Source organism: Triplophysa rosa, linkage group LG14, assembly GCF_024868665.1.
Source record: "Triplophysa rosa linkage group LG14, Trosa_1v2, whole genome shotgun sequence".
NCBI classification, from domain to species: domain Eukaryota; kingdom Metazoa; phylum Chordata; class Actinopteri; order Cypriniformes; family Nemacheilidae; genus Triplophysa; species Triplophysa rosa.
The window spans coordinates 20,239,727-20,264,103 of NC_079903.1; the positions used below are offsets into that span (position 1 = coordinate 20,239,727).

The following is a 24,377-nucleotide window of genomic DNA, read 5'->3' on the forward strand; positions in this document are numbered from 1 at the left end:
GCCAGATTCAGTGTCATTCCGTGTTATACGCCTGGATTCCGCGATTCCGTCCGCGTTTTCCGCATCGCAGAAATCATAGGGCCCTAATCACCATCTTACCCATAGTGTCTAACAAATTATTTTAATATCTTCTCTGTTTTCTTCTGTGATTACTGTAGCTCGCCCAAAAATATAAATAATTTATTCATGGTTTTTGTGTCCACACAATGGGGGACAATGTTGTTTGGCTATCAACGTTCTTCAAAATATCTGTGTATAGTATCTTATACAGAAGAAAGAAAGTCATACAGGTTTGGAATGACATGAGAGCGAATAAATGCTGAAAGAATTCTCATTTTTGGTTGAACTATCCCTTTCATTTTGGAAGGGTAGTTCTTGTAAGCATATGCATACAGCTCCTGTTTTTTTTAGTTCTGTGTATATGTTTCATATTCCGGGTCTTCAAAGCCCAAAGCAGTCTAAATATATGATCTCAGAGTTCTGTGAGTATTATGCTGGCACCTGGTCTTACGCTCGCTGCCCTCTTCAACATGACTAATAAGTCCTCAGTGGTCCTCTGCAATTCACCCTGACAATGACCAGAGACTCTCTCGATTGACATCGTCCAGATCTGTTCCCAGGGATAGAGTTTCTTTATCAGTGGCGAGCGAACTTCTCCAAGCTGCTTGTAGAGAAGTGGTGGTGGTGGTTTGGAAAAAGAAAGCATTCCTGAGAGAAGGACAGGGCGGATCGAATGACGTCCGGGAGAAGAGCGGGTCTCGCGGCGACACCCTCGGTCACGGAGTGTCGGGTTCCAGGCCTGAGAAAGGATGACTGTGGCATCTGTCTGGCGTGAGGGAATCGGAGCGGCCGGGCTGGCGGTGAGGACGGTCGTGGCTGTGTCGGAATGCCTTTAATGTATCCAGTCCACCTCGCACCCTCTATCGCTCATGTGATAGCTCAGAGCCTCTTTTATTGGAAATCAAGGCCTTATGTGGCTTTAGTTTAGAGAGGGGGGCTCTTAAGGGTTGAGAGGATGCTGGGAAGGTGTTTGGCAGATGTAAAAACCACAAGACACGCTGTCGATTTGGCCATCTCTGTAGGGCAGATGTTGTTACAGGGCGTTGAGGGTGTGTGTGTGCTAAATGCTTAATTCCCAACGTTTTATTTGTTTTTATTGAGCTTTTTATTTTATGTCATTTTAGTGGTCATTTTAATTTTAGATTCATTTTTAGCAATTTTTGTAGTTTGTATTTATTTCTTCTTTTTTAATATTTCTTATTATTTATTTTAGTTTTAGATTAGTTTATATTTATTTCCGATGAATTTTTAGTCCCTCAAATTAAACTGTATTTTATTGTTTATTTTATACATTTATTTTTAATTTGACTTTATACCCAGGGCAAAATTTATGTTTTACCATTTTCCAAAGATTTTTTCCAAATAGTATTTAGGCGTTTATTTTATTTTAATTAATTAACAGAATTGTTTTAATGGTTTTAGTGAAAGATAATATTCACTCCCATCATGCATTTTTTCTAATATTTAGTTTTACTCAAAAAGTGTCAAGACTGGCTGCAATTTGCATTTTATGTTAACATTAAGCATACTTTTTGTGGATAAACATCAAACATTGTTTTTTTCAAATTTCTGACAATTCCAAATCATGGATATCTTTTGAGACTTGTGTACAGCATTTACAGTTCACCAGTGAACCGCTCGATCGATGTCAGATCTGCTCAGCTGCTTCGTGACCGTTGGCCGGTGGTTCCTCTTTTGCTTCCATGAGAGTTTTGTCCCTCAATTCCTGCTTTTACATTGACGCAGGAAGTGAATAAATTGGAGGGCAATTTCTTTAATTTAAGGGCATTTAGATGCTCTTCCCCTCCCTGAGCTGTTAATCTTTACAGATGTTATCTGTGGGGAAATGGTGTGTGTGTGTGGGGGGGGGGATGAAGCTCTTCAGGACAAGAGCAAGACTGTTGAGTGTGGAAGTGCTCAATTTGAGGGAACGGACCGATGTAAACATGTACAGTGTACAAAGAAAAGATAAGATAAACAAGCATCGAGTTGTTTCCTGAATATATCAGTTACAGATGCTTATATCACATTTTCTAAGCTAGTTTGGGAGATGCATTTGGATTAATATGATAAAAAGAGGTTTAAATAGAGGAACATGGCTTGATACTCATGACTAGAACAAAAGTCAAATCTGTTCTGAAGGTTCATTTCTCATATGTTTATAATGGAGGTTGTAATTGTTGGACGATCTGTCTTGTTTCGTCCACTAGATTTATGACACCGAATCCGTGAAAGCGTGACTTAGTGCGACTGGATAAAACAGAAGACGTGATGTAGCGCTGTTTCGTGAATTTAATGAGAGAAACATTCTTTGGCTCACCATCAGAGAAGTTGGGCCTCGGGTCAGCTCTGGCTTTGAGTCTGACTTTGCTGTTGTCATAGAAACACAGAGAAGGTCACGGTCACATCCCTGGTGTGGATGCTGCTCCGTCTCAGGCGTCGGGCTGCGGGCCAGAGGCTCAAGGGTCAATCGCCGGAACTGTACTGTTCCATCTGGCTTTCATTGAACTTGAGAACGAGAGCATGAAGAAGCTAATAAGCCCCTGCTGGAGCTGTGTGTGGACCCTGTGCTTGTTAGCGCTTCTCTGGGTCTCAGCAGCAGTGTGCATTTGTTGTATGGCTGAGTTTATATGGAAGAGATAAGACTATATAGTAGGTTATATAAGGTATATGACCTTAGTATCATACATATCTTTAATTATATATATAAATATACATATAATTATCATTATAAATAATATATAATTATTTATATTATATAATTATCATTTTAAATATTATTAAATTAGTAAATATATATATATATATATATAGTATGTTTAGTTCTTGTTATTTTTATTAAATTATTATATTTTCATAAATAATGAGCCATTATTGCTAAATTATTCAGTATTATTAAACTATTAAATATTATAATTTATTATGATTAAATATTGTTTATTATAAGAAACATATTTTTATTATTTATACAAATTAACAATAAATAAGTATTACATTTTATTATATTATTATGTAGTATTAATAAATACTATTTAGTAATTTTTTTTATTATTTATGCAAATGATCAGTAAATATCAATAAAATGTTTCGCAAGGAAGCACTGCACATTTAGTATGAATATATATGCAGATGCAAGCTTTAAATGACTGTCATGTTGCATTCACGGATCTGAGATATTTCACTTTCTGTCCATTACTGTAGTTAATCCAGTTAAATAGCATCAGGTCAGGTAATGAATTTCTTATGTTTGCTCCTCTCTCTCGCTCGCTCTCTCTCTCTTCTCCTGTTTTGAGCCGTCATCAGAGTCTGATGATGAAGTAGGTTGAATTTCTGACCTCATCGCCCCATAAGGAAACAGATATAGAGACGCTGATGAATCCCAGACTGCCTCTGTCTCTCTCACTCTGATATATAATGGAAGTGTGAATGAGTCGAGGTGCCGAGTTATGCGAGGACATCCATGGCGCAGGCAGACAAACAGTGTTTGTGTTTTCTTAAGAGCCGGTTGAATTTGAAGGCCTGTGATTTTGTGGAGACAGAGGCAGGGTGGTCTGACCGAGCACCGTTCAGAACAAAGCCAAGCTGCCAGTCGGCAACCGGCGCAGAGATGACGCGCTAATAACTGTCAACAGAGTTTAAGTATTGAGTTGAGCACGCAGAACTGAAGGCACGTTTCATGGCTTGACGCCGTATCGAGTAATTTTTTTTGTGTAGTGGATCATTCACAATGAGAGAAACGTGACTTTTCTTGATTTTTAACATTATCACTTACTTTCTTTTTTAATACATTATTCATTTATTATTATTAAATGATCGTTATTACTTTTTAACTTATTTAAGATTTTATAAATAGGGAGTGATCCCTATGAAGTGATCTACTGTAAACAAGTTGTTTTCAAACCGGAGGCCGTGGACCCCTGGGGGGGCCCAAGATGGATCTAGGGAGGGCCAGAGGTTTTGTGGCATTTTATGAAATGTAGAAATTTGTCATACATTTTATGTAATCAAACATCAGAAAATAAGGAATGGATGTTCCAGCATTGTATAACTGAATATGTTTTTGGTTCAATTAAAATTCTGAGTCTTTATTCGGGGGGGGGCGCAAAGCGATGCACCCTACACAAAGGGGGTCTTGCAACGAAAAAGTTTGAGAACCACTGATTGTCTTTATTTATGAGGTTTCGTTTTGTCCTGCCCTTATCGTTACGCCCTCATCAGTTCAGACATCAGAGACGACGTGTTTCTTCTTCATGCAAAGAATTCTGGGTGGTCAAACAGCATGGGATAGATGCCAGGAATAGTCTACTATTCGGGTCGAGTAATGCACGGGTTATGTATAATCAAAAACCGTAACTCTTTAATACACGATTTTTCACGGCTGGGTGATGTTTAGGAGCCGGAGAGGGGACAATGCGAGAGTAAATCCTGCTCCCGGGGCGACGCTGTGGGGATGGCGAAGCTTTCGAGATTCCAAATGCCTTACGTCCTCCAAGACAAACAGAAATGAAGTCATCTTCACAGTCCCGCTAAGAGTAGTTTGCTAGTCAGCCAACACAAACAACACAGCCTGTGACCTCTGGTTTTTGCCAGTTTCATTTTTATAGCCGGCGTTAATCGGCGGTGAAAAGCCATTTACGTGGCGTTGGTGAAGTAGACGCTCTGCAGCATGTCACATCGACTTGGCACGTACGAAGTTTGAAAAGCGTCTGGCTTGGTTTGGATTTAGAAAGTGCCAGAGCGTGGCTCGAGTTACTCAGACAGCCCGCAATGGTGTAGTTACTCAATGAAACCTCAGAAATGAGAAAGGAGGCCGAGGTATTACTGCGGTCGCAGTGACGCTGCGTCGACCCTCATTTCAAAAGCAGATTAAACAATGCTTTCAAGAGCGTGCGATAGAATATATCACGTGGTCTGTGGTTGTCCCGTGACCTCAAAAGCGTTCCCTCTCCGAATCTCAAAAGCATTCCCGGCTCAAAGGCAGAGATGAAACCGCAAGATTGTGGCTGAAGGATGGTGGAGAGGCTCTCAGGGCCCGTTCCCTCAACTATTCACACATCAAAGGTGAACCACAATGAGCTGCTTCGTATTGTTCTGGCCTTTTGTGGCGTGCAGGTGTGCCGCTTTACTCCAGCAGATGTAGAGCTCCACACTCTGGGCTTGACACGAGGAACATCTTCCTCCCGGAAAGGTTCAGGTGTTCAGGCCATGAAACGTTTTGGGCTTTGGTGACTGTTAAATATTTAAGAACAGATTTCACCTCTGGCCTGTGATTTGGTTTTATCTGACTTTGGGAAAGTAGAGCAGCCGGGATCTGGGAGGTTTGTTGAGCCTCCCATGGTATGCCTCTCGCCCGCATTCGTCTGTCTGCGGTGTGGGTTTGATTTTGTTTTCTTGTTGTCGAAGAGATAGCGATGTTGAATCTGGCCCGCTCGAGCGTGTCTCATCACATCCTCAGACTGAAACATGGTGAAGACAATGTAACGTTTTAGCTCATGGATACGTTATCAGCTATTTGTTGTCATATTTTGGTGCATCTTTTGAGTTTATTCATGAAACGGTGCAATCTGCGAACGGACTGTTTTGGTCTCGGGTGAAATCGTGGTCTTATCTTATCTTAGCAGCGTGTGGAACGTGGAGAGCGGTTATCTTTTCATCGTACCTGCACTGTGCGTGTTGACTGAAGGCCGTTTTGCTCTAACTGTCTTTGGGTGGCTCTTATTTGACTGGTAAATTTTCCTTACAATTTTTGATATAGATAGTCGGAGCTTATCTTACCCATATTTCCTGTTCTGCTGTACCCATGACCGTCTTTACATGTTTGACTAAATAAATTAAATGGTGAAATGTAATAATTCTGTGAAACGCATGCCTTTTACAGTTTGATAATGTCATTTTTAAAGTACATTTTTGTCAGGTTTTGCATCGTCAGAAAGTTTGCCTGTTTATTTTGACAAAGACTTAAAGTGATCGTTCACCCAAAAATTAAAATTCTGTCATCATTTACTCACCCTCTTGTCATTTCTGTATGAATTTCTTGCTTCTGCAGAACATAAAAGTTATCGCTGCTGTCCTTCCAAAACCTTGTATCTCCATATTTCGTGATTTAAAATTTTCGTCATGAATCATTATTATTACTCACCCTTTATGTTTGTCACTGGGTTTTCCAAAAATCTAACCATTAAAAATGATTAAAAAGTGCTTGTCAATTTAGACAACACAGTATTTAAAGATCAAATCATGTGTGAATTTAAGATCCTACTTTGGTTTATGGAGTGTCCGACAACAAGTTTACGTACATACACGGTGTAAAAACACTTTCATTTTCTAATAATATGCAGTTATTATTACCTTACTTCTTGACTGACTCTCAAATGATTCGTTCGGCGATTCATCCGTCTATGTCACGGAATGCGGTGGAAAGAACCCAAATGCAGGCAGGCAGTGAAGGGGTTAACAAAAACAAGACTTTAATAATGAAAACAAAACACCCTTGATGGGGAAAACAGAACTGAGAGATTTATAAAAAAACAAAGACTTCCCACGTGGGGGCAAAACGCAAAGACGAGATCAAAATAAAACTTAAATCCACAGACAGGGCAAGGCAACAAGAACACGGGTAAACAAACACAAGCATATACAGACCGCATACATACACAACGTACATACAACGTAATCCAACAGCACAAGACAAAGAAACATGAGGGCATTATATAGGGAGACAGACAAAGGATAATTAGCAAGGGGCAGGTGTGGGTAATAAAACACTCAGGGAAAGTTAACGAGGAAACGAGATGGCGGGAACAGAGAAGCGGACCGGAGAGAGAGTATGGAAGGCCGAAAGGTCAACAATCTCTCTCTCCACATAAAACCTAAGGCTTTGCCATGACTCTGCTACAAGACCAAGAATAGACATGACATGATGAAGCAGAGTCATGACAGTCTAATCCCCTCCTTTCTGTCAGCCCACTCTGATCTGATTGGTCAGATGGTCTAGTCTGCTGTGATTGGTCTACCGCGTGCAGTGTCGCAAATGGAACGTAGGCGGGGATTACACGGAGTGATGCAAATCTGACCCGGAACTGAAATTAGAACGACAGATGACTCGTTCGTGGTCAGAGTCGACTCCATTTTCCCCAAGCCAATAACTTTGTTATTCGTTAACTTTCCGCTTTACAACTTGGCAGACTGCTTACATTCACACATAGCAACATTACACACTGCATGAAATGTCATTTTAAGCCATTTTGCCATTGCAATATTAACTCTTTAATCATTTAAAAGTATGTCGTTTCCATTCCCTGAAAAACTGCGAATTTGGACATACAAGGTTTTAGAAGGACAACCGAACAATGGCGGTGCCCATTCACTTCTATTGTATAGACACAAAACCAATTAAATGCTTAATTAGTTTGGTTACTAACATTCTTACCAACTACATAACAAATAAATACTATATAAAAGGCAGTTTTAAAATGTATGTATTAGAAAAAGAAGTAAAGCAAAAGTAAACATAAAAAGATTTATGTCTATTTATTTATTTTTGGAAAGTTTATATATAATTTAACATTTGAAATATTTTAGAATAATATTTCAGTAATATATATTTAAAATAATTTAATTAAAAAAAAAAATTATTTTGTAAAGTGACCCACATATTTTCTTTAAATTCACCAACTCATGTTTAAAGGAAAGCATGTGTTTTTAATTCACGTTGCCTTTTCTACCGCTGTCATACTTTCTTCTGTTCGTTTGATAAAAGGCATCGGTGCTCTGTTGACAGCAGGCTTTACATACACCGGTGCACACAGCTACTTTACTCTGGCAGAGGATTTTCTAACATCTTTCTCTAAGACTCTCTTCATTCATCTTAAACTCGTTTAATTTTCTCTGATTTTTTTTAATTCCCAGATGCCATCTGTAAACTGGCCTCTTTGCACTGTAGATCACTCCCTCTGTCGCTGTTATCACACCGAGGCATTTGTGCCTTATATCCGTTTTTTGACTTAAATCAAAGGGTGATGTGAAGGTCTTCACTTCCGCTCACAGATCCCAGAAGCACCTGCGCACGGATGATCCAGCACGCAGAAACATCTGCTGGTTTCAAACAGGCCACAGTAGAGCTATAAAAGCAAAAAACTGAGTTGTGTTTACATACTTTAGACCTTTAAAGCCCAATTATAAAAGTTAAAGTCTCTTTTTTGGGAGGACGTTTTTACATTGTGCAGGGATGACAGTTTAACACAAAAACAATACAGTTTAACAACGTTAATACAAATCAATGAAGTAACATCTACATCATGTAATAAATTGTTGTGCTGTGCAAACAAACACAGATGTGCATTGAAGTGTAAGCCACACTATTCCGGCAGTAAAATTCGCCCGAGTTCATGACGGTCAGTGTTGGAAATCTCTTGCTTTAGGCAGCTTTGCTGTTTTGTGTTTCCAGCGTGACCTGTGTCTCTGTAAAGCTAGTGGATACAGAGATGTATTAAAAACGCTTCAGTGAGCTCACGTGCTTCCTCTGTTTCTGAAGAGAATACTACATCGGAGGACGACCCGGCGCTGTACCATAAACTTTAGGAATATACTGGAACTCGGCACTCTTACATTTTGGCAGGGTCTGTTTAGTGCCGTGGGGTATTGCATCGTAGATCATATGGCAGAATGTTTTTACGATGTTAACAGTAGCAAAGGAAAACCAAAGGAAGAGAAATCTGTGGTTGTGTTGAGTGACCTCTGCCCCACTTTAGCACGGCCTTCATGCAGAGTTTTGCTTTGTTTGGGTGTTCTGGGAACATCGAAACAAAAACTGTGTTCTCTGATTTCTTTTCATACATTTTACTATTCACCACAGTGCAAAATAGTAGTTTTGTTTTTCAGTGCAAACACGTTAACCTTGTTAACACAAGACCAATGTACTTGAAAAGCGAAATAATATCATTAAAAATATTATAAATTCAATTCAGTTATATTATAGAAAATAATAGCGATGCGCCAATACTAAGGTTCTCTACCGATAGCCGATTATTTTTATACCCATATCTGCTGATGATTATACCGATAGTTTGGTGGTTATGTTAAAACACATTGGCCTGGTTTCACAGACAAGGCTTAAGGCTAGTCCCAGACTAAAATGAATGTGTGACCTGTCTAAACTGAATGTAACTTGTCCGGAAATATCTTAAAATATATCAGTGCCATTGTTTTGTCACAAGATGCACCAGTAATGTTTTCTTATAAGGCATTTTTATAAAAGCGACAAAAATATCTTAATTCAACTAAGGTCTAGTCCTAGCTTAAACTAAGCCGTGTCTGTGAAACCGGGCCATTAACTCAATTCTGATGATTAAATTAATATTTCTTAACTTTTTGAATGTTATTAATACATATAATGACTATTAATATTGAACATCAAACTGGTGATGTTTCTTAACATTTTCTATACACAGAGCACAAATTCATTGCATTTTCCTGTGCTCTTTTGATTGACAGAATATATCGGCCCTGATCATCGGCTGTTTTTAAACTATCAGCCGATAGTGGGAAAAATTGCTTTTATCGATACTGATTATTGGCGGATATATCGGTGCATCTCTAGAAAATAATATAATAAGCACTGGTTTTAGGGAATACTGTATACCTGCAGTCCAGTTCACACCATAGTTAATTCACTTTATCTTGTCAATGAATCCATAATGTACATATACATTTGTATACACTTACAAAGTTGTTCTAGTTTTAAGCACAAACTTCTGTAAACGTTGTTAGATTTACGCCTACGCAAGAAAATATTCCAATGGGGTAAGAAAAGTAACTTAATTCTGAAAACAAGTCATTTATCTAAAACAGTTTTGCTTCTCAAGTAAATTTATCCTGTTTTAAGGGTGCTTAGATATTTTTATTGGAAAACAAAAATTGATTAAGAAGATATTTTCTGTAGTGTAGTGCATTATTTTTCATTTGTGGGTCTTCATATCTCTTGTTCTTTATCTTACAAATGCTTGCAACCCTTCCAATTTCCATCTTTACACTCTTCCACATTGTTCTCTCTCTGTCTGTCTCTCTCTCTTATTCCATAGTGGTCCTCTCTGAGTTTTAGATCCTTCTTACAGATACGTTATGTGAGAGTCGTTTCATCTTCTCCAGGCTCATCTGGTGTATGTTAGCATCCATGTGGAAGTCATTGAGCTGAAGACCCGCGCTGATCAGAGAAAGATGTGCCCCTTTGGATCTACTGTTGCACATGCTTCAATCCCAGGACCCTTATTTGCTCCGTCTTGCGTTCTTTAACATTCCTTACCCTCTTATTCCTGCATTCTGCTCCAATTACCCCCCTCTCTCTCTCTCTCTCTCTCTCTCTCTCTCTCTCTCTCTCTCTCTCTCTCTCTCTCTCTCTCTCTCTCTCTCTCTCTCTCTCTCTCTCTCGCTCTCGCTCTCTCTCCCTCCCTCCCCTTTTTTAACGATGCCCCTTCCCACAATGCATCACTGGAATAATCCAGAAATGTTGGGAGTGAACATGAGAAACTGTCAAAGACTTACTGAAATGTGAGTGTATGGTCAATGTCACTCAATTTCTCTCTCTCTCTCTCTCGCTCCCTCTCTCTCTCTCTCTCTCTCTCTCTCTCTCTCTCCAGTTCTCTCTCTCTCTCTCTCTCTCTCTCTCTCTCTCTCTCTCTCTCTCTCTCGCTCTCGCTCTCTCTCCCTCCCTCCCCTTTTTTAACGATGCCCCTTCCCACAATGCATCACTGGAATAATCCAGAAATGTTGGGAGTGAACATGAGAAACTGTCAAAGACTTACTGAAATGTGAGTGTATGGTCAATGTCACTATATTTATGATGCATTTTGTACATTGTTTGTTGAGTTTGGGTGGGTCAGCTGTGTGTCTGACCAATGGCAGGCGGTGGGAATATCTGTTGCCACTTAGCTTAGTGTTTCTAATGGCTCTGAATTTGGTATTTCACCACTTGCTGATCTTCTTGAGCCACGCTTTTTGTGAAGTTGAGAAAAAAAAAACGTTAAAGAAACACAACCATCAGTCAGTGGTAACCGGCACTTTGTTTAAACCACTAATCCTTCCTCAGCGATTTACTTAATGTTCTGATATATCACTTTTCCCGTCTCTCTGCCGAAATGCAGTATTTACCTTGAGAATAAATAACATATTTTTACTTAACTTCCAAAAGAAAAAACGAAAAGTAGCTAACCGCAAACCCCCATCTCTAGAGTATCTCTTCAGGAAACCAGAACGTTGTGGTTCTACAGCTGGTCTAATCCATACAGCCATCCCATCATACTCTCCCACTGTTATGATTTATTTTTCTATATTTATTTATGTTCGTTTATGTGGATTTATGAATATGCTTTTGGTGTTTATGGCTTTGGCGATGCCCCTCTGCTCCCACAAAGCAGAATTAGTATCTGAACTGATGGAAACAGCACACAGGCTAGATAACAGCTACAGCTGCTGGGCTTTTATTTGCATGCTTTCTCTCCTTTGCACACACATTTTCTTTGTAAATTGTTACTCTTTGTTCCTTATATGGGGAGATGTTTGCTGGAGAATTGCAGCATGTAGACCTAATCCATACTCGGATTTAGTCTTTGTTTATGCGTGAAAATCAGATTGTTTACATGTGCTGCAAATGGCAATTTTGCTAAAAGCCGTAAAGTAACGCTGGAGATCAAGCCAATAAACAATGCAATTTTCTTACGAACAAAATAAAGCGCAAAACAAGGCAGTTTTGCCTGCCTGACCTGCGTCTACATCATTATCTTACCACAGAGGAAAACTTGTAGAGTACTACGCTCTGTGTGTGTGTCTTAAAGGCTTTAGTCTTATGTTTCTGGCCCCGGGTGTTGATGCCCTTCTGTGTGTGCTCTGGAGGTCGTCCCGCACCGGGGGGCGTAAGCAGCGCCTGCACACTAGTGTTAGATGTCTGCTTCACTTTCGCTGGAATGAACAATAGTACTGCATTGCATTGACATGAACGTTTTATTTTTTTGTGTGTTGTTTCGCTCACCTTTTTTTAAAGTTTTAACAAAAGCCCAAAAGTTTGCGGTACAGTATAACCACTGAGAACAGCTAAGCATTTTGCGTTGACATTTTGTTCAGAAAAATTCAGGTTTTACTTCTCTATAAGACTCATTTGAGTCGATCCTGTCAGCTAATTTAATTCAGGTTTTCAACGTTGTGGCAGTTTATCGACGTATCCCAGTGCTGTAGTACATGAGTCCGGACTCGAGACGTTTTTCTGTGGTCTCGGACTTGTCTTGGACTCATTGGTATCTGCACTCGGACTCGGTCATTGGACTCACCAAATGTTCTAGTTGGTCTCGACCCAGTCCGATGATATTTGCTCCTTCCAAACAAAACCATTGATGAAGCATTTATGTTTGCTTTAGTTGGACTCTTGACTTTCATTAAGTTAATTCTCTTTCCTCTTGGAGTAAGTTACTTTTTGTGATGGGTGTCAAGCTGAAAAAAAGATGATGAATAATACTAAATGAAATGATACTAAATGACTGATTCGAGTATTCTGGTTCACAACGCTAAGATACTGTGCCAAATTAAACTGTTACTGTGATACTGTGCCTCAACAATTGTATTTTAGCACACAGTTATAAGAGACAATGAAAAGCTAACGTTAAAACACAAGAATCAAGAACCCAACTAAAGAAAATACTGATCACAATATTGATGTTTGTTGAAACTTATTAAGATTATTTTTGATAATTTGATTATTTCAACATTAATTGCGATGGCAAAAGTGATGTTGATTCAATGCAGTCAACAAGCGGAGAATGGGAACATTTTCCATTGGAAGCCCAGAATGTGATTGTTACACTAGAATAAAAAGACTGAAAATCTGAAGTTGCACTTCGGCTTTGTGACTTTGGTGAAATTTCTATACCTATAGTAATTAAAATGACCTAATTTGATCCGCTTTTTGATCATTACAAATAAAGTATGTGGTCTTGATTTTTGAAGAGGATTCTTTTTTCTGTCTCTGTCTGGACCGTCTCATTTGGACTCGGTCTTAACTTGGACTCGAACCTCTTTAGACTCGGTCTTGACTTGGACTCGAACCTCTTTAGACTCGGTCTTGACTCAGACTCGAACCTCTTTAGACTCGGTCTTGACTCGGACTCGAACCTCTTTAGACTCGGTCTTGACTCGGACTCGAACCTCTTTAGACTCGGTCTTGACTCGGTCTTGACTTGAACTCTGACCTCTTTAGACTCGGTCTTGACTCGGACTTGAACCTCTTTAGACTCGGTCTTGACTTGTACTCGAACCTCTTTAGACTCGGTCTTGACTTGGACTCGAACCTCTTTAGACTCGGTCTTGACTCGGACTCGAACCTCTTTAGACTCGGTCTTGACTCGGACTCGAACCTCTTTAGACTCGGTCTTGACTCGGTCTTGATTCGGACTCGAACCTCTTTAGACTCGGTCTTGACTTGGACTCGAACCTCTTTAGACTCGGTCTTGACTTGGACTCGAATCTCTTTAGACTCGGTCTTGACTCGGACTCGAACCTCTTTAGACTCGGTCTTGACTCGGTCTCGAATCTCTTTAGACTCGGTCATGACTCAGTCTTGATTATTCCTGGTCTTGGACTTGTCTTGGACTCGACAAAGGTGGACTTGACTACAGCCTGAGTATCTACATGAGGACCTGTCAAACGCTCAACTGCACGGCTCTTGACGAGCCGCTTTTAAAAACTACACAAAACCACACCAGCTCTCAAGCGCCCCGATATGTTTGTTTGGACATTGTGTTTGAAAGCTTTTTATTTTTACAACAGACGTTCGCACACTCTCTCGCCTCGTTATTATTTGAGGATGATTTTGAAGCCACCCCACGGCACTTATCCCGATGACAGTCTCAGCCGAGCACTGTGGGAAATGTGTCAAAGGCTTGATCGAATTATTAGCACATGTTATTTTTTTCGATGTTTCAAAAAATGAGTGCAGTGTGTTTCCAAAATAACAGGAAAGTGAGTAATGCTGCGTTTCATGTTTGTTCGGAGGCTTGCTGACCTTTCTTGTTGTTTTAAAGTAAAGCAGTTATTGAGCAAGACATAAAAATCAGTGTTTGATCAGGCAATTCGATGTCATTTGACTCAGGCAAAGATAAGTACGTCAAATAACAGTTTTATGTTTCAAGCAGAGTTGGCGGTGGCAAAAGTTACGGATGCAGCTATAAGTATATTTTTTCATTTGCGATGACATATAGCTTAAACGAGCTGGGGTTTACAGACTGGTTCTCTGTGTGCTTTGTCATTTGGCAATAAAGCAGCGTGACCTTGGACGTGCCAAAGAGTTTAGTAGTCTCCTGCCGCTCTGAGAGCATGTATGAACACTTCTAGCCGTGTTAATAAACAGGTAGTGTGAATAGCTTCTCTGTCTCCTTAAACTTTCAGGGTTCCTTGTCTGGGGCTCCTATCAATAGCTGTTTCCTTTCAGGTCCTCTTCCACTAAACGTGATGAATTAGGCCTTTTCTTGGTGCGCCACCTTAAAATAACAGATCACTAAAATCTGACATGTACTATTAATCAACCGAGACCTTTTCCATTAGTTTTCACCTTTGTTTTTGTTTGGAATTTACACAGACTTGTTCAGTGTGTTTATCTTGGCCTGTTGGGCAAGTTTCAATATTGGGGCGTTCGGATCTGGCAGAGGATTTTTTAAAGATTTAGCATCGTTTAGTTTCACTTAACACAAAATGGAACAACGTTTCCACGTATACTGTTTATTGATACTGCCGTCATTGTTTATTCCTGCGATTGCCGCTTCCTCTTTCCTATGACATCATAATCCCATCCTTTCAAAGTCGAGCGAGTTAGGAAAAGTTCAGCGAAGTCTCCCCGCTTTTCCAACGTAACTTTTTCTCACTGTTTAGCTTTTTACAATCGCTCCCAAATGAGTTGTAAGAGTGTGTAAATCACCCCGCCGAAGAACAATACACGTCCTGTGCCGCGTCTGCCACCCCTAAAAAAAGGAAAAGAAAAAACGAGTCACTAGGTAATTGAATAGTTAAGGGAGAACTTGTCCTTCATCAGCTCCAAGCAAAGCATATGGCAATAAAGTCATGTGCCTGCTGTTTCATTTCCACAGGCCTCTGCACATCTAACAGACCATAGAGGGGTTGAAAGAAAGCCTTGATTTTCACACACACACATAGAGGCAGATCAGAGAAGGAGATTCGTTTTAAGGTCATTGAGAAGCGATAGGGGAGAGTTGCGACGCTCAGGTGTGCGTTGGCTTTAAAGTTGTCGTACCTCTGTTTTGACTTTCTTGCCGTGCCACGCAGATCGCCATTGGTGGTCACACCTGCATGTGTTTGGTTTTAAATGCTGGGGTCCTCAACAGGTTTCGATTTGTATAGAATGCCTTGAAGGACAGTAATGGTTGACGTGGTTTTGAAATGGCTCATTTGGTTAAGCACTGGGTTTCTGTAAGTTGCTTTGGTTATTTGTAATGCTTGGAAAAAAGTGTCTTCAGAATCTTCCACCATTTAAACCAGTTCGTCCCAGTTTGGAAATCACTGCTGGTCTCTTCTTTTGGCTCCTCGGCACAACCCAGTCTCCATTGTAGTTCAGCGTCACCGCTCGCATACTGTATGTTTATTTCTGCATTGCTGAAGCATACCGCAGTTGTTTACCCCAGCATCAGATGCCTTGCACACTCGCAGTCACGAACAATGGAAGCCTTTTTGGTTCGAAGTAAGATGATGATGACATCAGCACAGACAAATCATCTCCTCATAGACATCTTATCCACACACACACTCGCCGGGTGTCGACTGCGCTGCCACATGGGTGCAGACCAGGCAGGGATAACACACCATAGCTGCGGGCCTTCCTTTCAAGTGGAAACTCGCCAAGATACTATGAGAAGTATCAGCTGCAGAGATGGAAAGAGCAGGAGAACAACAGAGCGAGAGGTGCGAACCCCCAGCGGACGCCGCAGCTTCAGGCAGGGTTAGTGCAGATGCACCGTGACCCCTACTCATCGCAGCTCTTCACTTCTATAATGAGAGCAGCGTATCGATCCGCTCTTTTACACTCCAGGCAGACTCTCTCTCTCGTGTGCATTTCCAGCGGCTAGTCCCGGCCCTCGCCAACCCTGGAGACACTTTAGACAGCAGAGAGGGTTCCAGCATCAGACGTTGATTAATGAGGAGTGGACTTATGATGGTTTGATGGAAATTATGGCGCCGTGATATTGAAGAAAAGCGTAATGTGATAACTTGCTAAATAATGTGATGTATGATATGCAATATGATAACGCTTCAAGTTTGTGAAATCGATGTGAACTTTATTCGAATGTATTTAAAAGCTAGAAAGTATATAACAAGCAAACATATTCTTTCCGATCATGTCAGAGCAGTGCTCAGTTCTCTGCATTGACCTAAACCTTTGACTGTGAATAACTTTAATTTATTCATTTATTGCAATCTTTTCAGTTATGCATGATCATTTTAATATATTGTGCACCCCTAATAGAATTATATGGAAGGAAAAGTGGAATGTGGGAGTTTAGCAGATCATTTTTATTATTAATAACAACAACAACAATGATGATGGTAATAATAATTGTAACAGTAATAACAATAATAGTAATAGAAATAATAATATTATATTTATACATTAAGTTGAGTATTAAAATATTATTTTAAAATTATATATTGCTGTTATAATATATATTATTATATTTCATTTATTATTATTTTTTATATATTATTATTATATATTTTTGTTTGTATTAATTTCTTTTGGCCAAGAGACAATGGTAACGCTTGACTTTGTTTTTTCAGCCACTCTCATTTTTTGGAGTGTATTGTGATACCATGGTATTATCATCTGATACTATTATTAAAACATTTTTGTAAGGGCAAATGTGCACACACACACACACGACGTGTGTTATAATTTTGTCCCCTGACTCTTAACTCTTCCGAAAACCTTTTTTTGTGAAAAACCTAATTTTTGCAAAAATGTATTAAGCCGTTTGTATTTCAAGGACAGTTGGGAAGTCCTCGCTATGTACCAGATGTAGTTTTCTGCTTCATGAGGTCATTTTTATCCCCATAATGTAGGTCAAACCAGCACACGCATTCATTTTGCAGTTTCGTCTCTTCCTCTCTTGGTCTTCAATGTTGGATAAGCAGCCGCTGGCTCGACTCCATCCTTACTGCATAGACACTGCAGTTGTATGTTGACCCAGGGTTTGGAGAACGTTCTAAATGAGGTCTCACTCTAATTTGTCATGCCTCCATTTTTCTATTATGTTTAGCAGGCATCATGTGGACAGGAGAGCCGGCGGAGCGGGTTCACATCTGGGAACGATTGCGCTCATATACGTGCATTGTTCATGCGGAAACATTTCGCTGCTGTTTCCTTAAATATCGTCACGTTCCATAATTTGGCGAGTGATGTTTGTGATGTTGGACTGGACTTGCAATTAAGTAATTGGTGTCAATAAGGGGACAAAACAGTGATGCACTGCGCCAGCATCATCAAACTCTGGTTTTACTGGTTATTTAACCGATCCAAGCCCGTATCCATTATTTCCTGTTTTTTCACTCGTTCCTCGTGGTTTCTTACGAAGGGTGACTGGAGTTCCAGTTAAAAAAGAAAAGCCCACAATCCCTCTCTTGACAAAGCTCCCCTGGTCTCTGCCAGCTCTGGATTTCGAATTGCTTTTTTTAGCCGATCTCCAGTTCCCCAACGGCTCCAGTAGAGCTCTCCAGAAACCTTCTGTGGTGGCTCAGCAAAATCCATTTCATTTCCGCCCAGCAGACTTCATACGATCATCCCTCTATAGCCGGAGCGCGGTATTAAATATTCATTTTCATTAATGTAAGAGGCACATCAACGCAAATCTCATTTTAATTTGACATAACCACATCTGTTTCTCATTTCCGTGAAGCATGTAGATCGGCAGAGTTCATGAATCTGAACAGCCACCGTTGGGTTGCCATGTTTTAGCACAACGTGAGAAATTGGATGCCAGTTTGGTAACTGTAGTGCCACTTCAACTTCTGCAAAAGCTGTCTCAAAGTCTGCTGATTCAAACGCGGTACAACCTCTATTTAATGATCGATCTAAACAGTGAAGTCATAAAATTAGGAAGGGATGTTTCCTGTTTGTTCTTTATACTTTATCCGTGTCGGCGCATGTTACACTGTTTCGGTCTCGAGGTTAAAAGAAAAGTTCTTGGCATCGCTCTCTCACCATCATGTTCTCTCGCTTGGTCTCACTCCAGTGGTTTAAATCATTGCCAGGACTCAACTATCCCCAATTTTCTAGACACATGTTCAACGCTCGACATTCACAGACGGCCTCTCCCACACGGCCCTGTTAGAAAGAGAGCATGTTATCAGGTTTCTCAGCCGAGAGCTCAAATCAAAACGAGGAACCGTGGAAACTTCATCCTCGATGGTTGTCTGGTGTTAAAATCCAAATCCCTCCGCTGATCCACGGATGGTGAAAAGAGCTTGTATTAGAAACCGGACCTTTCCACCATCCAGCGATCTTCTGTGTGGCTTTACTTCACGGACCGCCTAATTATTTTGGTCAAGGAAACCGAAAGGCCTTTTTAAATCCTTCGCTGGAAGAAATGATGTGCTTGGGAGAAAGTTCTAGAGAAAAGATGCAGACGAGCGGAAAAAGAAACGATTTCCATTTCTTTCGGTGCGAATCACCTCGTGTTGGGGTTTGCGGAGAGGTTAAAGGGGATTTTTACCTGCTGTGACATTACAAGCCGTAGAAACTGGAATCATATGGCCAATTAAATGCTTAGAAGAATTTGGAGGCTGTCAGGAGTTCAGGTTACCTTGAGCATCACGCTTTGATCTGACGCTGAGGTTAATCTTGCTGATGGGACACGGCGAGGAGCGTGAGAGCTTGAAGTTCGCTTTTTTGAGGAATTAAACGTAGGTTCGGAGAAGGACAGAAAACCTTCTGTGTGTTTGATTAAAAAAAAAAATGCACACTGTAGAACATTTTTTTTGCTGTCCTAAGTCATTTCAAATTAGTATTTTAAATTTTGTCAGTCTTTACATTACTTTAACTAATCAAAATATGTCATTTCAATTTATTTTTTACAAGTTACATCACTTGAAAAAAACTTGTAAAGCCAAGCTTGTTTTACAGCGTACACGCTATTTATTGTGATACCTATTAAGTCGGACTTTGTCGTATATGCACATGTTGTCATTGTACATTTATTTCACTTAGATCATTCAGATATTGGGTAAAACTGGTTTGATTTGATGAAACCATTTTTTTATGAAATAACAGTATGCGTGGTTTATGTAATGGTATGTGTACATAATACACTGGGTATAATATAAATACTGGGTTGTTTTAACACACGTTTGGGTAAAATATGGAAAAACCCAACCTAGAAATTGTAATTTTTTGACCTAAACATTGGTTAAAATTGTATATAGAATTATAAATGTAATATTTTGTAATACTGTTTTTATAAATAAGATTTTATTTTATTCACTCGCCAATATTCTCACTGAGCTCGTTGTAATGTTGTCTGGGATTGTTCTTACATTGCATCTTTAGAATTTGGTCAAAACCAAACGTACTTTTTAATTTATAACCCAACGGCAGGTTTTTTCCATTTTTGCCAATCACGAGCTGAACACAACCTAGCATTTTTTAAAGAGTACATATACTAAAATGTTGGGTTATTTTTAACCCAGCGTTAGGTCAAAAGGGATTAACCCAACCGTTGGGTTAAATGAACCCCCCCAAAAATGTTACTTGACTCAACAATGAGTTAAAACAATCTCGCAATTTGCTAACAAACAGAAATGGTTGTTTTACAACGAAACGGGTTGGGTTTGTCTCTTTTTGACCCTTGTTGGGTCATTGACCCTATGGGCATTTTTTACATAGTAGGTATCTTAGAGGGCAGCATAAAGATACCATCTAACTTTTAAAACAGCCTTCCTGTGAGCAACATGCTTAGAAAGTAGAGAAACAAGTTTTGTGTTTATTCAAGCTTTAAAGAGCAAGCTTGTGTTTTTCATGTTATGTGTAGCCTGTATAATGCAAAGCTTTGAACTAATCTAATGTGTTGCATACAGTATAATGCGACACTAGTAGTGTTGTCTGAGATTAATGGGGCGGCTTTAAGCAAATCTTTCACAGTTCAACAAAACAGGGTTGACTAAATCGCTCACAATCTTAAACACACAGTGAGTGTTCGTGTGCAGCAGACATCAGACGACACTGCACGAAACACCACCGGCCGGTGCTTTAGATGAATGTTCAATCTATACCTCCACTTACTTTCCACATTAATATCACTTACATGCACTGCAGCAGCTTTGCTTTTGCAGCTCTTTTACAGTTCTAGCGAAAGCAAACAGAAGTTTTAGACTTAATCGTGGTATGTTTGAAGTAGATTAGAGATGCTTTATGCCGGGCAAGAATGTTTTCACGCCGGTTTCCCATTTGTTATTGTTCTGCTTTAGACGTTAACATGAACGCTTTCCCGTACGGAAATCTGTCGTCTTAAGGAACTGCTGTTCACGTGCCTGACCTCTCTCTCTCTTTCTCTCTCTCTCCATCAGTCCTACGAGATGATTTCAGACAGAACCCCGTGGATGTGATGGTAGCAGCGGGCGAGCCGGCGGTCATGGAGTGCCAGCCTCCCCGCGGGCACCCGGAGCCCACCATCTCCTGGAAGAAAGACGGAGTCACTATAGACGACAGGGATGAGAGGATCACGGTAAGAGGAACTAGAACACAAATCTGTTCCACACCGAAAAGTAGATTGCTTCAGCTGCATTATTTCAAGCAAATGAAGGCCGATTAGGGCTTCTGCTGATGAGCGTTTAAACTGCGTCGTGGCCGAATCTGTCGGGGAAAATTAATGGAGCCCATTCATCTGATTGGAAAGGCGCAAGGGAATAGAAGTTTGCCTCCGCAGCCGAAAACTCTCTCGGCTGATTTAATGCAGTCTTTAAAGCAGGGCCACCAATTAGCTTCCTCTAATTAAATGTGCAAGAAATGAAGTAAGAGAATCAATCAGGCCTCTTTTGTCATTAAAAGAGTGACTTTGATGTTGCCTGCGCTGGTCGCTTTCCATTTGCTTTATTTGTGTAGAATAAAGCTAAAGGTGCTTTGGGGGGTTGCTGTTTTTTATCAATAAATGTGTCGTGTATTCTGGAGTTCTGGGATATGTTGGTATGTGAATCAAAGATTACGACAGAGCTGAATGAAATGAGGGCCAGTGTGTTTTTGTTGGTGTTGTGTGACTTATCTCTAGTCTACAGTTTGTGTTTCATTCCAAAAACTAAAGAACATTTAAAGGAACAGTTCACCTAAAATTTACTCACCCACAAGTTGAAATCTGTATATTTGGAAGAATGCTTGTAACCGAACAGGTCTTGGCCACCATGGACTCCCATAGTGAGAATCATTCAAATACAGGGTCAACAGCAGATCTGTATAACAAACATAATTCATTTGTTTGGAGTCCACAGTTATCACTAAATTAAAGAGCTCCAATTTCCCCGCTAATTGCTTTTCATCAGTAATTGCCGCAGTCTGCTGAAAACATCGAAGCACGTTGAAGCCGGCGGGTGCAATGTCTCGCATCCTTTTGTTGCGTTTGTGTGCCATTATCCGATCTCCCGAATTACTCTGCACAGCGAGCGACGTTCGAGCGTCTGCTCGACCGGCCAAACAACACAAGACAAAAGGCATGCGAATAAAATGCTCAGATTGATTGCGTCCTCGGCAGCCCTCCTGTTGTTACGAGAGAGGGAGGGAGGATTCATCCACAGCGAAACCATCCCGCCGTGATGGAACTCCAAATATGTGTTTGTGTGTGTGGACGTGATCTAGTAGAATAGAGAGTTCTGCTGAATGAGTGGAACATCCGACGGAGAGCGGATCTGTGCCAAGACTTGGCGAGCGGCCAACCAAGGAAATATTTTTAGGTTTTGGAGGCGCGCTTCCAGCCAGAATACCGTTCCAAATATTAAGTGGCGAAATCTAAGCAGAATTGAAGTCATTTCCAGAATGCATTGTGCTTGTCAAATAAACCTCTTAAAGCTACAGTCTGTAACTTTTTGGTTTGTTATTTGAAATTAAGTGCATCTAGTGGTGAGGTTGGGAATTGCAACCAACGGCTCACTCCACCTCACCCATCCAATTCAAAGCACTACAGGGGCTGACACAGAACTAGGATGTCGTCACGTTTTTGCTTATTTGCCGAAGGAGATCATCACTTATTTACGAAATGCGCTCTGTAGAGCAGTTTGTCCGTTTAGGGCTACTGTAGAAACAACATGGCGAATTCCATGCAAGGGGACCCGCGGTGTATGTAGATAGAAATAGCTCAATCTAAGGTAATAAAAACACAACGCTTCATTATGTAAAGTCCTTATACACCTCTGAAGACATAGTTATCCACATTATATTGCATTTCTGTCAATAGATCCTCCAACGTTAAGTAACCTGCTATTTTATATTTCAGACAGAGATGGCGATAGAGAGGCAAAAGTTAAGGATTGCAGTTTTTGTTGCGTGTTCTATGCATTCTTGTGCTTATTGGAGCATTGAGGTGTTTTTCTTCAGAAGTTCCTCTTTGGTTTCATCTTCTCCCGCCTACACTGTAAAGTTAGCCTCAATACACACATCATCGGGCCTTACGGCTGACCTGACCCCGTCTGCTCTGTGTGTCTCGTGCCATATCGGCCGTTAAGCTCTCGCTCAAACAAACAGTAACATAATGACACTTCAAACCCTCTCCAACACCGTGGGGTGTCTTAAATAAACTCGGCCTCCTTCCTTTCCCCCGCCTTCTCTTTTGTTTAAAGACTCTTTTCCACCATTAATATTTAGGAGGCGACAGGGCTCAAGAATGCTTCAGAAGATTTTTGAACGGGTCCGGTTAGGAAGTGCTTGGAGATGTCCCGCGAGAGTCAGACGGAGAGCTGATGAATGTTTAGTTTGTTTTGTCTGTCCTTTCTTTCGTTCGTTCGTTCGTTCTTTTGGTCATTCTTTTGTTCGTTCTTTCATTTGTTCGTTCGTTCGTTCTTTCATTCGTTCGTTTGTTCTTTCGGTCGTTCTTTTGTTCGTTCGTTCTTTCGGTCGTTCGTTCTTTCGGTCGTTCGTTCTTTCTTTCGTTCGTTCTTTCGGTCATTCGTTATTTCTTTCGTTCGTTCTTTCTTTTTCATTCTTTCGTTCGTTCGTTCCTTTTGTTTGTTCGTTCCTTTGTTCCTTTCGTTCGTTCGTTCTCTCTCTCTCTCTCTCTCTCTCTCTCTCTCGCTCTCTCTCTCCCGCTCTCTCTCTCTCTCTCTCTCTCTCATAATTCATCCTGTCGGTTAGTTTACTGACTTGCAAGCTGTGATGTCATGCTTTACTGCATATATTGGCATTCACGCACATGACCGCTTAATATCTGTAACTAATTTTTAAATGATGGGATATACAGCCCATGTATCCGTTCGTTACGCCTCTGGTCTTTATCACCACGGCAGTGTTTACACATTCCACATGTGAAAGCGCTCTGATCTAACCGACGCTGACCACTGCGAATGATAACCAATGAGACATGACATGCGCTGGCAGAAAGCGAAGCCACATGTTGACCAGTTTAAATACAGGTAGGAAGCTGCGGGAGAGCTGCCACATTCGGCTCCCCCTAGTTCACGCGCACCGTGTGGTCTTTTAATGCAGGGATCGGATTTGTCGCGCGAGCGTGATCCCTTCCTCGGGTGAACGAGGACCCCCAGCTGCCCCTACGATTGCCTGAGAACAAAGCAAGGGCCTCTTGGTCTGTAATCAGATCCATGGGAAAATATAAGCTGACCTGTATAGCCAATGCACACATTCACAAACGCTGACATGCATTCATGTAGATGTGACACGTATATGTCTACATATACACACACAAACACAAACACACATGTCCAGATAAAAACATTTTGTATGCACAGTATATAGAGTATGTATGTATGTTTATGTGTATATATACTGTATATGTTTGTGTGTGTGTATATACGTAGGTCTGTTTATGTGTGTATACATATATATAGGCGTATACTGTAGGTATTAGGATCATTTTTCACTTCTTATATTTTCTTTCCGACAGATACGAGGAGGTAAATTGATGATCACCAACACCAGGAAGACAGATGCCGGAAAGTACGTGTGCGTGGGAACCAACATGATGGGCGAACGAGAGAGCGAGATTGCCGAGCTGACCGTCCTTGGTACACATTGATCTTATTTCTTCATATACTGTACAGTTGAAAGCTCAAAACTCTATTTA

The 24,377-nt window shown here is 40.5% G+C and overlaps 1 protein-coding gene across 4 annotated transcripts in view; it reads left to right on the top strand.

Moving 5' to 3' along the window:
• robo1 (roundabout, axon guidance receptor, homolog 1 (Drosophila)) overlaps positions 1-24,377 on the top strand; it is a 236,978-nt gene that overhangs the window by 175,013 nt on the left and 37,588 nt on the right. For all 4 annotated transcript variants that reach the window (XM_057350586.1, XM_057350584.1, XM_057350585.1 and 1 more), the window contains 2 exons: positions 20,665-20,822; positions 24,198-24,318. In XM_057350586.1, the coding sequence (XP_057206569.1) occupies positions 20,665-20,822; positions 24,198-24,318 (279 nt within the window). The remainder of the gene's footprint in view (positions 1-20,664; positions 20,823-24,197; positions 24,319-24,377) is intronic.